Here is a 19,007-nt window from a genome sequence, read left to right as displayed (position 1 = left end):
CCAGGTGCAAGTAGGAAACGGGGAAGTCAGTGGTCTGCGTACAGCAAGTTGTACCACTGCTTATGTGAGAGGATACTTGAAACTGGTGCCAATGGGAAACAGGAGTCAGTGGTCTGCGTCAGCAAGTTGTACCACTGCTATATATATGTGAGGAGGGGCACGAGGAGATGAATGTAATGCAGAGGATACACGGGGCACACAGAACTTGATCCCACGATGATATCCACAATACAATAATAACTGACAAGCGCTGCTTGAAGTATACAAAGTCACTATAGAGATCCAGGTAATAGGAAACAAAGTCAAATGTAACAATAGCTTCAGTAGATAGAAGACTCCGGAGATGAACACAACACAGTCCAGACGGATATGCAATACAATAGCAAAGTCAATGGAAAGTATGCATACCGCGGTTCAGGAGAGCAGGCTGTGAAGGAGACGTGCAGGGATACCTGACCGGCTGAACGCCGGCAGGAGGAGAGACCACTGGAGGATGGAAGCGGTAATCAGGTTGGTTGCAGCGCACGGAAGATAACCGGTAATCAAAGGAGCAATACTCAAGAAGCAGTAGTAAGTAAAACTGGAAACATGATGAACACGGGAGAGTTGAGGCTGTCTGGTATCCGGCAGTAGTAACGGAGGCAGCGGAGAGCAGACACGCTGAACACAGGAGAGTAGAGGCGGTCTGGAATCCGGCAGTAGTAACGGAGGCAGCGGAGAGCAGACACGATGAACACAGGAGAGTTGAAGTGGTCTGGAAACCACAACCGTAGTAAACAGGAATCAGCTGGAGCTGAATACACGAGGAAACACAGGAACACCTTCAGAGGCTCATGGGGAATGAGACTCCAAGATCAGGCAACTAGGTAATGATCACAGGTGGTTTAAATAGGGAGGGTTGCCTGATCATCCAATCAATTAAAAGCAACAGGGCCTGAAGGTTTCATAAGGGCTGCACATGCGCAGACCCTCAGGATGGCGGACGGCCACGGTTCCTGAACACAGGAGAAATGGCACTCACAGTCCGGTGAGTGACAATGCTGAATATATGGATTCAGGGCATCAGCCACTAAAATGTAATCAATCATGGAGAAAGAGCGAACCGCCAAGTAAAACGCATAGGATTTATCCGAGGTGTTAAATAACCGACAGGGATCTGTCAACTTCAATGATGTGCATAAATTATAAATATGTTGCCATGTGCAAGGGTGGGAATCTTTGATCGGAGGCATCTTATCCATAACAGGGTCATCCACAGTGTTAAAGTCACCGCCTATAACCAACTGTGAGTTTTCCCTCTGTGCCAATACTGAAAGTATAGCTGTATAAAAATTCTGTAAAAATTAGATAAGTGCATAAATATTAACTAATTTATATCTCTTGTGATGAATTGAAACATCTATAATAATATAGTGGCTTTCTGTGTCCTTTAGAACATGATGGATTTCATATTGAAGATCCCTATGCAAGAGGTTAGCCACTCCTCGCGCCTTAATATGAATTGGTGCTGAAACACATTCCGCAATCCATCTAGCTTTGAGTGTTGAGTCGTCTCCCTCCCTCCAGTGAGTTTTCTGAAGGAAAACCAGGTCAGGATGCAACTTGTCCAAATTTGTTGTAACTCTCTTTCTTTTAATTGGGGAATTAAGCCCTCCTATGGTCTAAGACACTAACTTAAATTGCCTAACAATGTATTGGGATGAAGTGGCAGCTACATCTGGACAATCAGTCATCCAATTCCCTCTTTGACAAGATCATTCTTTCTCAAATCTAACCATGGAACAGAGGTCCCTCCATCCCAGCAAGTAGAGGGGCCCTCAGAACAAATGTGTCCCGTGTAGTGTACATTCATCAATAAGCACAGCATTAAATCTACCATGGCATATAGTATTGATATTGTTAGTAATGCACATAGGATAGAATAATGAATGCAAAACAGTATATATCATAGTGAGTATCATTCTCCAATTTTCTAGATTAACCAAACCAAATAAACTATAAGTGTGCGTAGTCCAAAAGGGCATCACACACTAAGAAATCGCAGACAATAGCTGTCTGAAGCATATTTAACTCCAAAAAGCTGTTAACATTCCATAAAAGAACCTGGAAGGGTGATTATGTGGTGACTTCAAAAATCATTTGTCAAGACTAGTAATAAACAGGGGAGAGGTGGAGCGGGAGAGAGAGGAAGAGAAAAAACCAGCCAACGGTTCCAATGGAATACACGGACCACAGTTTTATAAATTCAAATATTCAACGCTTCAATAACCAAGGATTATAGATTAATGGAATTAGAGATAGTTGGGGCAAATATAAACTAAGGCCCAGTATGTCTCCAGTAATACAAATCAGATAATTATTCTACAAGAATATCTGGGTCATCTCTCTCCCGCCCCCCACCCCCCCTCCAAATATCTCAAACATTCAACTCCTCAATTGCCCAAACTTTTGATTTGAATATCCTATTTAGCATTCTTGCAACTAGTCTGGACACCTTACGGTATGCTATTAGTATTTTCTCCTTTGCTCTAAAATCCGGAAATTTTGCGATCACAGGTCTGGGTTTATTCATGTCTCCCTCCCTCTCTGGGCCAAGTCTGTGTGCTCTCTCAATCTGTGGATCACCTGATTCAGCACGGATGCCCAATACCTCTGGTAAAGTTGAACCTAAATATTCTATCAGTTGTTCACCCTTAATTGACTCAGGTATTCCTATGAATCGTAAATTGTTTCTGTGGTGTCTATTTTCTAAATCATCAACCTTATCAATCAGTGACTGTATGGTACTAGTCTGAGAATCCATAGAGTTTTGTTGGGCATGGGATTGATCCTCTATATCGCTAACTCTTTGCTCAAGTGTTGAGGCCAAGTGTTCCAGGATTGTTACAATCCTGGAACTATTGGCCTCAATTTTGGCAAGTGTGGAGTCCTATCTAGTTTGCAGATCCTCCAATTTCTTGTCAATGAGGGACATAAGAATAACAGAAAGTTCAGAAGCTCACTCCGCAACAGTCGGAATTGTCAGCAATGGAGAGTCAGCGATGGGATTACTTGCATTATCTAAAGAGTCAGTGTCAGTTCTTGAGTGGGATGAGGGAGCTGACTTACTTTGGGTCTGTTTGGGCTTACCTATTTTAGGATCTTGTGAAGTGTGTCCAGAGCGAGAAAAGGATGCCTTGTCTTCAAAGGGTTACAGAAATAGAATCATCCATCCCTTTGACCTGTCTTAACTACCTATCAATTAAGTCAATGCAGTATCTATATAAATCTCACTCCTCCTAAGCAAAAGGAAAAGATGCCTCAACAGAGAAATATTAAGTCACATATTAGTGTACAGGTCACATTAGCACAAAAAAAGCTAAAACAACATACATCTAGCAGTCACAGGGCCAGACTGCCAGACTGGGACTAAAAATCAGCCCTGGCATTTCAAGCATACAGGCCCATCTCTGTTAATGAGCAGGACAAAACTGTGTGCCGCTGCGCAGCAGTGGCACCGCCAGGGGCGTGCCCACATTATGTTGGGGGCGTGGTCAACATGGGTCATTGATACATACCCTCCCTTTCATGCCACCCTCCACCCCAGAAACACATTACAACACCCCCAGCCCACTGCACTTATCTATGCTTCTGATGCTGCTGACATCCATCAGGGTGGGAACTTCCTGTAGAGTGAGCAGGGAAGCTCTTAGTCTCACAAGATTAATAAATCTCATGAGACTTAGAGCTCCTCGGCTTTCTCTGCAGGCTGTGTCCTATCCAGGAACTGGGAGTAGCTATCCGCTCCCTCCTGCTAACCAGAGCTGGATTAAGGCTCGGGGGGGCCTAGGCACTGAAGACAGGGGGCTCCTATGATGTAATATGGTAATTAGACACATTTTCAATAAAAACACAGGCAATACTGTGAGCACTACTATTAGGTGCACACAGTTCTGCCTTCACAAGTAGTACAATGTGAAGCAGTACATACCTCCCAACTGTCCTTGTAGTCAGACCAAATCCCGACTAAGCAGGACAATCACGCACCAAATTCAGGACAGTTGGCAGAATGTCCTGGTCTCTCTTACCTGTCTTGTCATTGTCTCCACTTGTGGCTGCTGGTGTCTTTAGATCAGTTGCTGCTTGTCTGGATCCTGGAATGTTGAGGGACCTATTTGGGAAAAAAAATGGATACATGAAATTTAGAAAACTCCAACCAGCAGCGGTGTTAAATCAATATAACACCCACGTTTTAAAATTAGGCCTTACTCCAGCCCCAACATTAAAATGATAGTATTCACATTTGATAAATACATCTATTTCCCTCCAACTAGCCCTGACATTAAATACTATATACATTTAATAAATAGACCTATTTCCCTACGACCAGCCCCAACATTAAATTAATAGTATTCCCATTTAATAAATAAACCGCTTTCCCTCCCTCCAAACAACCCCAGCAAGAAATTAAATAGCATTTATATTTAATAAAAATAACCATTTCCCACAACCATCTCAGGCATTAAATAATTCATAATTTCATTTAATAAATATACCTAATTTTCCCCAAACAGCCCCACATTCACTTAAAAACAAACTACAGTCATATACTGTCCCCCTACACATATCAGAGACATATACTATCCCCCCACACACATTACAGTCATATACTGTCCCACCACACACATTAGTCATATACTGTCCACCCACACATTATAGTCATATACTGTCCCCCCACACACATTACAGTCATATACTGTCCCCCACACACATTACAGTCATATACTGTCCCCCACACATTACAGTCATATACTGTCCCCCCACACACATTACAGTCATATACTGTCCCCCCCACACACATTACAGTCATATACTGTCCCCCACACACATTATAGTCATATACTGTCCCCCACACACATTATAGTCATATATTGTCCCCCACACACATTGGCCATTTTTTATGTTCCCCCTCCTACAGCCATTGCTCCCATGCAGACATTTTCACCCCCAATTCCCCCTGCAGACATTGTCACTCACCCCCTTCCCCCTGCAGACATTGTCACTCACCCCCCACTTCCCCCTGCAGACATTGTTACTCACATCCACCCCTTCCCCCTGCAGACATTGTCACTCACACCCCCCCTGCAGACATTGTCACTCACTCCCCCTTCCCCCTGCAGACATTGTCACTCACCCCCTTCCCCCTGCAGACATTGTCACTCACACACCCCCTTCCCCCTGCAGACATTGTCACTCACACACACCCCTTCCCCCTGCAGACATTGTCACTCAACCCCTCCTTCCTTCTGCAGACATTTTTAATCACTTCTCCCGTGCGGTTATTTTTACTCATTCCCCCACCCCTCCTGCAGTACCTGTCACTTTCCCCAGACACACCAACTCACCTCAACACCCTGCGCCCTCAACAGACCGATGTCTCCTAGGCGGCTGCGTGACGTCATGACGTCACATCGTGCGGCAGCGCGGAAGTTAAAAAAAAAAGAAGAAGCAGCTGCGGGACTGGAAGCGCAGGGACCGGACCGGCCCATACAGCCATCAGCCCTTCTGGCAAATGCCAAAAGTGCCAGATGGCCAGTCCGGCCCTGAGCAGTCATATATGTTTTCTACAATTTTGAAAGTACTTTGAAATAAGACAATGTACAATGAAAAACGAAACAATAAGTAGAATGATGATTAGTGAATAATGTTCTGTTTAAATGCATATTTTAACACACTGAGACACATCAATCTATAGCTTATAGTGAAACATGCTGTCAAGAATGCTAGGAATGAACAAAAGCATCCCAATTATTTTTAAAAGTTGACTCGTATGAGATGGATTTATCATTTTACTTTAAACTATAGAGAGAATATTATACCATAACATATACAATATCATGAATAACTACAATAATAATAACATTAATTGTAACATAATTAGTTTTTGTAAAGGAAACATTAAATTTACATGACTTTTCTTTAATGACAACGTGTTTATAAATCTTACAGGACATATAACAATCACAAATCATTTGCTGAACTACTATCCTGGTTTGGACCTTGAGAAGAGAAATATACATGGATTTACAGCATTAATGAAAGCATCAATTCAAGGCAGAACAGATTGTGTTAGAGCATTAATGCTAGCAGGTAAGTGTATTTTTGCTTAATAAAGTTACTGTCAAGGTGATGACTGTTGCAGATACACTTGCTCTTTGTTTTCCATGTTGAATGCACAGATTGAGGTTAAATTGTACGGATTGCAGTTCCATATTGAATATGCAAAATGTATCTGAACATACTATGCAATTGTTTGCATTCATGGTTCTTACAAAAATGTTACTGCAATAAAATGAGAAGTAATAATTATCACCGAAGGTCTATACTTTTCATCAACCTGACAAGCTCCAACTCTTTTTTAATAAGACAGATGCCCTGCCCTTTTCTCCACCAAACCATGCCCCTAACTTCATTCACAGCTGTACCATATCAGTCTAGGTCAATCTCCAGTATTAATGCCCATGTCTACAACTACAGTATGTGCCTTTAAACCAAATGTCTGATTGGAGGATGTCCTTTCTCAACATAGCTGAAAACATCCAAACTAAAAATAATATTATAGAAACTGTACTTTGTTCTATGCCTTTGAGCTAATACTTGATTAGCAGCAAATGCTACAAAATTACAAACAGATTGTAAAAGAATATTGCTGAATAAACTGATAAAACACTTTTGTAATTTATACAAGATACAAAATTCCCAAACTTAATTTTAAAATTTATTTTCAAAGTACACAACTAATTTAGCAAAACCCGTGGAGATCCACAAATAAATCCTCACACAATACTTTTGAACCTTAAGAGGGTTTATTTGTTTTGGGAAACTAGTGAAGTACTTAAACTTTCCTTCAAAGTAACAATCCCCCTCCCCTCTTTAGAAAATAACAGGTGTCCCCCACCTTTTTGCCACCCAAAGTCACAGGCAGCCCTCTCTAATGAATGTAGGTAAACCCCTTTACTCATGTTCATGGCTACAAACATGTGCCTGTAAAAAAAGGTATTTAATTACTGGATGTAATTTCTGAAGTTGAAAAACATGTCAGATTTTATGGTTATTGTTGCAGGGATGGGCGAGGTGTTAAGGCACTGGGCTTGAACATACTGGTATTGAAAATAGAGATGAGCGGTTCGAATTCTGAGAAATCCTACAGATCCGAGATTTGTGGTTCCGAGTGAGAACCAAAATTAGACCTGAAAATGAGGAAAAGTGTCATTTCTGAGAAAATGACGAGTTTTGGATCTATAGCTTTTATATATATATGGCCCTCCCTCATGTACTCATTAGCCATTTCTGAAAAGACGGTGTGTAGCTGCAGAGTTCAGCTCTGAAAATCATGTTTAAACTACAGACTATACAAACTAAAGCGTTAGGGTGAAAAAGGGACACAAAAAACAGTAGAATAGCTGTGATTATTTTAATGTAGTTCTGTAGAGATCAGTCAGCTAGAATAGTTTGTTATTTCAGGCTGTCAGAGAGTTTAGACAGAGTAGTGGCTACTGGTTGTTATTAATTCACTATATAGAGTTAGACATCATTCTGAACTAGTATGTAGTGAAGAAAAACAGTGTGCTTTTTTGCTGTATGACTCAGCAGCAAACCCCAAAAAAATTGATCTATTTCTTTTAAAAAGTATTTGTAGTGAAAGTATTTTGTGTGGGGCAGTGACATCTGTTTTAAGAGGGCAAAAAACTGTGTGTTTTATTATAAAACTTTTTCTATTTCTCCACTTGTAAAGTTGTTAAGATTTATTCAGTGGCATCTATATTAAGTGGGAAAAAATGGTATTTGATTGTGAGCGTCAGTGCAGCCAGACACCCCAAAAAAGTAAACAGGGTATTTTTGTCTTTGACTCTGAGCAGCACAACCCCCCAATAAAATATAAAATTTTGTTTGTTAACAAATAAGAACACATTTTCTAAATTAGAAGTAAATACTAAATTAGAAGTATATTCTGGAGCAGTGTCACAAGAATTGTAAGGTAACATTCCTTCCTAATCTTAAGGTATCTATGAGTGCTATATGTGAGTCTGATGTTTCAGATTCTGACACTGTAATTATAGAGCTGCCTCATTCCAAAATGCCTCAACCATTTGGAAATGAGAGGATGAGTATTAGTAGTACTTAAACTACCCACCCCCCAGTGTGCACTGGGGGCTAGTGTTTAGCACAGGCGAGAACATTGTGAGTAAATATTGGAGGAGACTACTTCCTAAAAATGTAGAAAAACATACAATTTCGTCAGCATTCAGAAAGTCAACAACATTAGATCAACAATTCAGGTGTTGACAGTATTATTAGATCGCTAATTCACATGGTGGACAGTATGATTAGGTGAACAATTCAAATGTCAACAGTATTATTATAGGGCTAGGGACAGGGTTAGGGAAAAGAACATTGTTAGGTAACAGGACAGGGTTCGGGAATGGGAAAGGGTTAAGGATAGGCACAGGGTTAGAGAAAGAGATAGGGATAGGGATAAGGACAGGGTTAGGGACAGGATTAGGAAAAGGGATAGGGACATGGATTGGGACAGGGTTAGGCATAGGGACAGGGTTGGGCATAGGGATAGAGACAGTGTTAGGTGTAGGGCTAGCGACAGGGCTAGGTTAGGGATAATACTGTCTACATTTCAATTGTCGTCCAAATAATAATGTTGATGTCATTATTGTCGACTTTTCAACGCTATGTATTAGGGTGCCCACCTTATTATGTCAATCTGGTGGCTTTCAAACACATGTATGTATCCCAGCCGGGTGGGTGGGCCCAAGGGCAAAGCCATCTTGCCCCACTTAATATTGTACCCTTGGTCTCTCATCACCTGTTAAATGTCTACTGATGCCGCCGATGTCCATCTAATGAGTTCTGATAATGCTTCTTTCCAATGTGTTGCTGCTGATCCTGTATAATGTGTCAGACATGCTACCTAACTGTTATCTACTTAGTGTATCTTCTTTTTTTTAAATGTAAATGTAGTTGATGTTTGTTGAGGCTGATGATAACATTGTAAGATGACTAGTGACCACTGTTATCCAAATGCAAATGATTCCTTTGTGAACATCACTATCTATTCTCCTGCTCAACAACCAAAAATGTTGGCTTTTGTGGGGGCCCAAACAAATCAAACACTACAGACACATAAATGACAGTCCCTGTCACTGAAGTTCTTGGTTTGTTATACTATGTGCATGTCCTTTTCAACATATGGGTGGGTGGGTGAGCCCAAGAACAATGCTATCTTGACTTGCACCATTCAACAATGTGCCCATGGTCTCTCATCATCTTTTAAATGACTATTAATGCTACTGTCTGTAGTTAATGTCCTGTGTCCACTCTTGTCTTAATGAAGGATTTTGTAACTCTATCACATAGTGTAAATCATCAGCAATCATATCTCCATTTGTACATGTATTCTTTGCCAGTGCCAAATTCTGTCCTCTTAATTTCTCAGAATGTGTACCTTTAATTGCATTGCCATTTCAAAACAAAGTTTGGCAACCAAATCTGCATCAATGTCAGATATTTATAAACATCATGGTCTTCAGGACCGGCTCTGCCAGGGTTGGGTACGAATTTTCAACGGTACAAATACTGACAGAAATATGACAGGCATGAAAATACAGAAAGGCTAAATGCTGGTACGAAACGCCGTATAAATAATACCTGGATTGATGGAATATATATATATTACTTACCTCTGAGGAAACGCGTCAGTTGATGCTGCGGACTGACTATTGGAACCTGGTCTATTGGAACCCCGGGGTTCGGCGTTCTATTGACAGTACAGAAAGACACCATTGAATATTGAATATCTTTTGAGATTTATCATCTGTCCGGATAACACAGTCGGCATTGAAAGAGGATAAGTATTTTCCCTTTCAAGTTGTGCAATATCACAATTTGAATACTGTGGTCTGTATACATATATTGAAGGATTCCCACTATACAGCTAATATACCTCTATACATACCAGCAAAGCAGAGCTCTTGAACAGTTTTGCTAAATATTAATATACATATATATGTGACAGAGTCACTGGTTTGCATGGCAGGTATCCATGTGCCAGGCTGTCTGACTTACATGCCTTTAACCCCAGGGATAATGACTTGCATAGGCAGGAGATTCCAAAAGAGTGTTCGGCTTAAGGCAAAGCTGGTAATGGTCCCTGGTGTTTAGTATGGAGAGAGCAGGATGGGCTCCATACATAAGACTCAGTGTGGGTCTTCTGGAATGCCAGTCTCTAAGCAGACTGATCAGGAGTTGCACCTGTGTGGTGCCTGTTAAAATGCAGCTAGAATGTGCCATCAGTCTCTCAGATCTGCGGAGGAGGTTGGTTGCCTCCTGAGAGACTCTGCTGTGGTGAGCAATAAGATGTGTATATGATTTGTGTGTGGGACATAAGGTCCTGCACAGGAGAGAGGGTCTCCACAAATGTTTAAGTAAGTACAGGCAATTTTTTTGGTTTATGTTTTGTTTACTTTGATTATGCTAATAAAACTGGTTGAGGCCAGTAAAACGGAAAACCCTGGATTCAAGTAATGTATTGCTGCTGTTTGTCGCCATCTATCCCTGGAGATGGTACCTATTCCCTTCACACGGTCATAACTTATTGGAGAAAAAGCTTGCAAAGATCTGCGCATGTTAAGAATAGCAGCAATTTGTGAAACTTGCAGGAATACGCTCTGTGTCTGTGTGTATTGGAAAACTTAAAGTGACAGACACAATGAAGAAAGACTTGTGTTTAAATGCCTGTGCATGTTTTGTGGATAACGGCAACTAAAGGCTGGATTGTTTGTGCACAGCAACAGTGGCATAACGGAAGTGAGCAAATGTGTTTGAAGTTTAAAGGAAAACATTTTCTGCTCTGCAAAGAAATCAAGTATTTCATGGACTGAGTTTTGTTCATTGCTGCAAAGCAGGTGTGCGACTCTGCAAGACTCAAGTTGGGTGTGACCTGGACGTGTGCAAAATCAAACAAAAAAGAGTTTAAAAAGAAATTTATTGAGACATATGCTGGGTGTTGTAGTACCACAACTCCTAAAGTCAAGTGAAGAAAGTGCTTCATTTGTATCAAGATAAATTAGTTGCTTCTCAAGCTTAAATATGCAAGAAAAAGCAGAAGGCTATTGTGTCAAACCATAAATAGTGCATAGAGGTGTGTCAAAGTGTCAATATGGAGAGATACAAAAATCAGGGCTTGGAGCATGCTGATGGTTTATGACCCTTTACATTGTGCTATGTTGAAAAAAAACGTGTTACAAAATACTGTGGCTATGTCTGATAAAGGGCCAGATACACATTTGTCTGGATTCAGTTAAAAGACTGTGTTGCAGTGCCCTGAGAAGGATGACATGCTTAAAAACTTGCTACTAGCTGCTATGGTCCAGCAGACAGCCAACATCAGTTACAAGATGACGCGGCTCGGAAGGAAGCCACTAAGGTGCAGTAGGAGTCCTGGAGGCAACAGCAACAAGCCCTCCGTAAAATTGTGAGCACTTTGCAAAAGGGAGCACTCAATGTCTCTTTCACTGAGGAAGAAAAGTCTCAGGAACAGGTCATATAAATGCTCAGATGTGTGAGACAAGAGAAAGAAATTGCTGAAACAAGATTTGAAGCTGCATAAGCGGAATTTTTAAGATACCAGTAGCGTAGAGAGCACATAGGGAGAGAAATAAATGAGCTATAAGATGGTTTGAATACAAAGCGTGAACAAACTCTGGTAACTATAAAAACAATGACCAAGCATACAGAGAAACTGGATCGTGAAATGCAGCAACTTCAAGCCAAGATACAGAAGCTTGAAGCAACTTTATTGCCATCGCAAGAATCTAACTCTGAACTCCGTGAGAAAAATAGGGTGTTCACTGAAGAGATTGGAAAGTTGAAAACTGATATTGCAACGGTAAATGCAGCTCAGAATACACGTCAAAGTCAATGTCAGATTGCAAAAGAAGAAGATGCAAAATTGATACATGAAAAGGAAAATCTGCAAAAAGAACATGGTGCCAAAGTCACAGATATACAAGACAAAATTAAGACCATGACCCAGGTTGAAAATATTGGAAAGTGATACAAGATTCAGTATGAAGAGTTAAAGATTCAGCATGATAAGCTGGGTGCTGAGATCTTCTTAGCACAGTCAGAAGAGCAAGCCTCTCAAAAAGAAGTACAAGAGTTAAGGGATGCTCATGCCCAGGCTGAAACAAGGATATCGGCATTGGAAAGCCGACAAAAGTCTATAAGTGGAAAAGAAAATTAAGTTAAGTCTCAACAGGAACAAACCTCAGAAATTCTGTCACAGTTGTCTAAAGTTCAAAAAGATCTTCAGTACATTACTAAATCTATACAAGACAATGTAAAGCAGGTTAACGAGGTTCTTTCTGAAAACATCAGCAGAATACAAATTGTTAAGGCTATCTGGGAGAGGTTTTACCAAGACTTTGAGGCACCTTCCACCTCATATTTCAGAAAAAGAAAAGTAACTAAGTGATCTAGAACTATCCAATATTTTACCGGAGCTCCAAGTCACAAGAACCCAGGAAGTTTTACAAATGGTGCCGCAGAATGTTACCAACTAGCCTTTGCAGCAGTTAAAGGGGCTGCAAAGTCAACCACACCAGGAAGCTGAGTTCATGTCCTCATCTATTGCTCCGCTGAAAGTGGTGCAGAGCACGGTTGTTTCCGCAAAAGAAGTGTTGAGTACACCCCGCCAGCATGTTTCAGGGGAAAAAGTTAATAGGCGGTGGAATAAAGAGAAATATGCAGAGACTGTAGGCTCAGAACCTAAAGATTGGCCAGTTATGCCAAGAAGGTTCCGGCCTCGTAAGAATTATGGTAGAAATGTGATTACCTGTTTTAGATGTGGTAGCCATATTGCTGTTGTTCACTTGACTTTGAATTTGTGCAAGGATATAAGGCTTATGTACATTGCAGAGTGTCTTTATGTGCCCAGCTACCCTGTAATGCAGACAAACAGGCTGACAAATTAATGTGTGAAGTCACGGTAAAAGGGCAAAGGCTCTGTTAGATTCTGGCAGTACGATTTCTCTTGTGAAAGCAGAGTTGGTGAGCCTCTTTAGATGTCAAGGGAAAACTGTTGATGTAACATGTATATACACAGGGATACACTGCATTATGTTGCCACTAAAGTGAAGGTGACAACACAGTGTGGTTTTGTGGTAGTCATGGTGGGATTGGTTCCTGGTTTGAGATTTGATGCGATATTGGGGAGACATTTTTCTCACTTCTGGAAGCTTTGGAATTCTTAGTTGAGTGCAAAGATGAATAGTTCAGACCTGCTTGGTAATGTCACTAATACAGTGGAAGAGGAAGTATCCCCTAAGTCAGAAGTGTTCCATTTCTCTAATGTGATCCAAAAAATTACAAGGGCAGCAGTAGAGCGCAGGACATTGTACCTCCTACTGAAGCAGGAAATATTGTTGAACCTGTTATAACTGTATGCCTGTTGGTAAAATAAGGAATAATGTTGTTACCTTAGAGCAGTTATAAGATCCCACCCTAAGAAGGTCAGAACGGATCTATCAGGAGAGGTTTATGAAGCCATGGAAAGCTAGTGCAGCTCTGGCAGCTACCCCAGTAACCGCTATCCCTGTGAGTCCAAAAGGAACTGTAGCCAGTGCCCTCGCACCCCATCCACATCTTGAGTCGTTGGTGAGAAATGGAGGCGTGCGTAGGGGTTACGAGTGTTTCACTCGTGGGTTGAAACAGGGGAGGGAGATATGTGACAGTCATTGGTTTGAATGGCAGATATCCATGTCCCAGGCTGTCTGACTGCCATGCTTTTAAACCCAGGGAGATTGATTTGTTTAGGAAAGAGTTTCCAAAAGAGTTTTCGGCTTCAAGAAAAGCTGTTAAAGGTCCCTGGTGTTTTGCATGAAGAGAGCAGGGTGGGCTCAATATATAAGGCCCAGTCCGGGTTCTCTAAGCAGGCTGATCAGGAGTTGAATAAGTGCCGGACAGGCAAGGTTTTTTTTAATTAAGGTTTAATTTACTTTAATCATGCTAATAAAACCGGTTGAGGCCAGTTAAACCAAAAACCCTGCATTCAAGTAACTTATTGCTGCTGTGTGTCACCATTTATCCCATATATATATATATATATATATATATATATATAATTTTGTAGTACATTCAGGGGAATAGGTACTATCTCCTTGGTGAACAGCAGCAGTAAGCCACACAAGTCCAGATGTTTCAGGATAACAGCCACAGCCAATTTATTCACCAGCTTGTAAACAAAACAAAACATAAATAAAATTCTAGCCGTCTGGCTACTAGCTAATACATTTTAGCAAGACCCTCTCTCTCTGGTGTTGGACCTTGTGTCCAAACACACAGTCCACATAATATTGCTCACCATAGCAGAGTGTCTCAGGAGGCATTTCACCTCCTCCCCAGGTCTGAGACAATGACTGCATCTTCTAGCTGCTTTTTCACAGGCACCTCCCAGGTGCATCTCTTTTGAGAGTGACACAAGTATTGGTTTTCACAAAGTTTGCTGCTTCAGTGTTTTAGACCTTTTTGTCAGATGTTGCTATGGTATAAAATTACAAGCATTTCATAAGTGTCAAAGGCTTTTATTGACAATTACATTAAGTTTATGCAAAGAGTCAATATTTTCAGTGTTGACCCTTCTTTTTGAAGACCTCTGTAACTCACCCTGGCATGCTGTCTATCAACGTCTGGGCCACATACTGACTGATGGCCGCCCTTTTTTGCCTAATCAATGCCTGCAATTTGTCAGAATTTGTGGGTTTTTGTTTGCCACCCGCCTCTTAGGATTGATCACAAGTTCTCAATGGGATTAATGTCTGGGGAGTTTCCTGGTCATGGACCCAAAATTTCGATGTTTTGATCCCTGAGCCACTTAGTTATCCCTTTTGCCTTATGGCAAGGTGCTCCATCATGCTGGAAAAGGCATTGTTCGTCACCAAAGTGTTCTTGGATGGTTGGGAGGAGTTGCTCTTGGAGGATGTTTTGGTACCATTCTTTATGCACGCCTGTGTTCTTAGGCAAAATTGTGAGTGAGCACACTCCCTTGGCTGAAAAACAACCCCACAAATGAATGGTCTTAATGATGCTTTACTGTTGGCATGACACAGGACTGATGGTAGCGCTCACCTTTCCTTCTCCGGAAAAGCATTTTTCCAGATGCCCCAAACAATCTGAAAGGGGATTCATCAGAGAAAATGACTTTACCTTAGTCCTCAGCAGTCCAATCCCTGCACCTTTTGCAGAAGATCAGTCTGTCCCTGATGTTTTTCTTGGAGAGAAGTGGCTTCTTTGCTGGCCTTGTTGACACTAGGCCATCATCCAAAAGTCTTCACCTCACTGTGCATGCAGATGCACTCACACCTGCCTGCTGTCATTTCTGAGCAAGCTCTGCATTGGTGGTACCCCGATCCTGCAGCTGAATCAACTTTAGGAGATGGTCCTGGCACCTGCTGGACATTCTTGGGCGTCCTGAAGCCTTCTTTACAACTATTGAACAAACACCCTTGACGATCTTGATGATCCAATAAATGGTTGATTTAGGTGCAATCTTACCAGCAGCAATATCCTTGCCTGTGAAGCTCTTTTTGTGCAAAGCAATGATGACTGCACGTGTTTCCTTGCAGATAACCATGGTTAACAGAGAGAGAACTGCTAGGAACCCCCAAGTCAGTACAGTGAAACTCGGGAAGGCCAGGTGTTTGCTGGAGCCCCTAGTGGTGGGGACAGACTGGGCTGCGGGCCGACCGAGGGTCGAGTAATGTATACTGACTTAAAGGAGTTCCCAGAAGTGGAGTGATTGGCGGACTGTAGTTAAGAAGAATCCTAGGTCAAAGGGTCACAAGCACAGGTGCAATATCCAAAGACAAGCGAAGGGTCAAACACACAGGCAGAGAAGCAAAATCCGAATTCCAGGCAAAAGGTCGAGGTCAGAAGAGAAGGGTCACAGGTCCAATAACAAGCAGGGGTCAAAACACGGGTAGTCAAATCCAGGGTAGCAGGAACCAAAACACATAGCACAAGCAGGCAGCAGGACTGAGGACAGAACGCTATAACCGGCAGTGAGGCTGCAGACCTCACTGCCTTAAATACACAGAGGGACCAATCAGGGCTTGCCCCTGAAGTATACATACTTGCAGGCTAATGCCTGCTAATTCAGCCCACAGGCTGAATCCAATAAATAATCTATAGAATGTGCGTGCGCGCCCCACTCTCTATACCGCCGGGACGCCGCGCTGAGGGAGCGTCTGACCGTTGCCTTAGCAACGGTCGGGTGCTGGGCGGAAGTGACGTCCCGGTCGTCAAGGTGACGGACGGGACGCTAGAGGACCCAGGAAGCGAGCCGCGGCGGCTCGTAAAAGTACCCCCCCCTTGAGGAGGGGTTGAGGAACCCCGACACCCAGGTTTAGTGGAAAATTTCCTGAAAAATTCTTTAATGAGTCTCCCAGCATGGAGACGCCTCCGCGGTATCCAGCATCGCTCCTCAGGGCCATAACCCTTCCAGTGCACCAGGAACTGAACTTGGCCTTGGACCCTCCTTGAGTCAAGGATTCTTTCAATGACATATTCCTGGTCTCCATTCACATCCAAAGGCCGAGGCCTGCTAGAGGAAGGCTAACTGAATCTGCTGGGAGCAGTAACTTTCTTCAGAAGCGAACAATGGAATGTCGAGGGTATTTTTAAAGACGGTGGGAGATTCAGCCTGAAAGCCACTGGATTTACCTTTTTCTCAATTGAAAATGGTCCAATGTATCGGGGCCCCAGTTTCTTGCAAGGTTGCCTCAACTTGATGTTCCGTGTGGACAACCAAACCCGATCTCCCACCTTCAGAGAACATGGCACACGATGGCGGTCAGCGAAAGCCTTGGATTTTTGAGAGGCTTGACCCAGTGCAGAGTGCACCTTTTTCCAGATAGATCTCAACCTGGCCGTAAAAGCAGGTGTTCCAGAATCCCCACTGGGAACAGCAGTAGAGAAAGAGTTGGACTTCGGGTGAAATCCGAGGTTGCAGAAGAACGGGGATGTGTGTATTGTGGAATGGCAGGAATTGTTGTAAGCGAATTCCGCCCAGGGCAAGAAAGAGGACCAGTTATCGTGAAATTTAGAAACATAGATGCGTAAAAACTGTTCCAAGGACTGGTTGGTTCTTTCTGTCTGTCCATTCGACTGCGGGTGATACGCTGAGGACAGACTGATACTGATCCCAATGGACTTACAAAAAGATCTCCAAAATCGTGCAATAAACTGAGATCCTCGGTCCGAGACGATGTCTTCAGGAAGACCGTGGAGACGAAAGATATGGGTCAGAAACAAGGCAGCCAAGGTCCTGGCATCCGGTAGTTTGGGTAAGGATATAAAATGTGCCATCTTACTGAATCGGTCAACGACTACCCAAATGGTGTTATGGCCTGCAGATACTGGAAGGTCAACAATAAAATCCATCGAAAGATGGGACCAAGGTCTGCTTGGAGCAGGCAAGGGTAGCAGTAGACCAGAAGGGCGGTTTCTAGCAGATTTGTTTCTGGCACACTCAGGACAAGCACGGACACAAGTCTCTACATCATCTGATAAGGTGGGCCACCAAAGCCAGCGAGAAAGAATTTCGATAGTCCTACGAATTCCCGGATGACCAGCAGAGCGGTTGTTGTGACCCTCTATGAGGACAGGTTTCCTTAGATGAACCGGGACAAATAACTTGTTGAGAGGTGTCTGAACTGGAGCAATTTTCTGGAAGTGTTGGATAGTGGCTCCCAGATCCTGGGTGAGTCCAAGATGAATTGAAGTTGAAGGAATAATAGACTGCGAGTCAGGAGACTGAGGATGATGGGCCAAAAAACTTCGGGACAAAGAATCAGCCTTAATATTTTTTGAACCTGGACGAAATGTGATGATGAACCTAAATCTGGTGAAGAATAGGGCCCAGCGAGCCTGCCTGGGATTCAGAGTTTTTGCAGTCTGAATATATTGGAGGTTTTTATGGTCTGTGAAGATGGTAATGGTGTGTGCAGCTCCCTCCAACCAATGCCGCCATTCCTCCAATGCCAACTTAATGGCCAATAATTCACGGTTTCCGACGTCATAATTACATTCCGCTGGCAGAAATTTTCTCGAGAAAAATGCACAAGGATGTAGTTTTTTACTCAGTGAGTCTTTCTGAGAGAGGATGGCACCAGCACCGACATCCGAAGCATCCACCTCCACAATAAACGGAAGTCCTGGGTCCGGGTGTCTAAGGATTGGGGCGGAAATGAATGCAGATTTAAGAGCTGAAAAACTCGCCAGTGCTTCTGCGGACCACTCCGCTGGGTTTGCTCCTTTTCGAGTGAGGGCAGTGATAGGAGCCACTAACGAGGAGAATGAGCCAATAAACTTTCGGTAATAATTGGCGAAGCCAAGGAATCTTTGGATCGCCTTCAAGTTAGTAGGTAGGACCCAATCTTGAATTGCCTGCACCTTGGCGGGATCCATAGCGAATCCTGATGAGGAGATAATATAACCCAGGAATGCCACTGTGGACACCTCAAATTCGCATTTCTCCCGTTTTGCGTACAGATGATGTTCTCGTAATCTCAATAAAACCTGGCGGACGTGCTGACGATGCTGAGATAATGATTCAGAATAATTCAGGATGTCATCCAAATAAACAACAACTGTTTTTCCCAAGAATTCACGTAATACATCGTTAATCAGGTCCTGAAAGACTGCCGGATCGTTGCACAAACCGAATGGCATTACGAGATTTTCGTAATGTCCTGAGTGGGTATTAAAGGCAGTCTTCCACTCATCCCCCTTCTTGATTCGGATAAGGTTGTAGGCCCCTCGGAGGTCAATCTTAGAGAATACAGTAGCTGCTTTAAGTTGATCAAACAGGACAGAGATCAAGGGTAAAGGATACATGTTCTTAATCGTGATGTTATTCAGTCCACGGAAATCGATGCAAGGCCTCAGGCTGCCATCTT

The 19,007-nt window shown here is 42.6% G+C and overlaps 1 protein-coding gene across 2 annotated transcripts in view; it reads left to right on the top strand.

The window, feature by feature from the left end:
• ANKRD33B (ankyrin repeat domain 33B) overlaps positions 1-19,007 on the top strand; it is a 186,912-nt gene that overhangs the window by 153,084 nt on the left and 14,821 nt on the right. For both annotated transcript variants that reach the window (XM_075212712.1, XM_075212711.1), the window contains exon 3: positions 5,989-6,129. In XM_075212712.1, the coding sequence (XP_075068813.1) occupies positions 5,989-6,129 (141 nt within the window). The remainder of the gene's footprint in view (positions 1-5,988; positions 6,130-19,007) is intronic.

The sequence above is a fragment of the Mixophyes fleayi genome, chromosome 5 (assembly GCF_038048845.1).
Source record: "Mixophyes fleayi isolate aMixFle1 chromosome 5, aMixFle1.hap1, whole genome shotgun sequence".
Taxonomy (NCBI): Eukaryota; Metazoa; Chordata; class Amphibia; order Anura; family Limnodynastidae; genus Mixophyes; species Mixophyes fleayi.
This window is presented reverse-complemented; position numbering and strand designations above follow the sequence as displayed.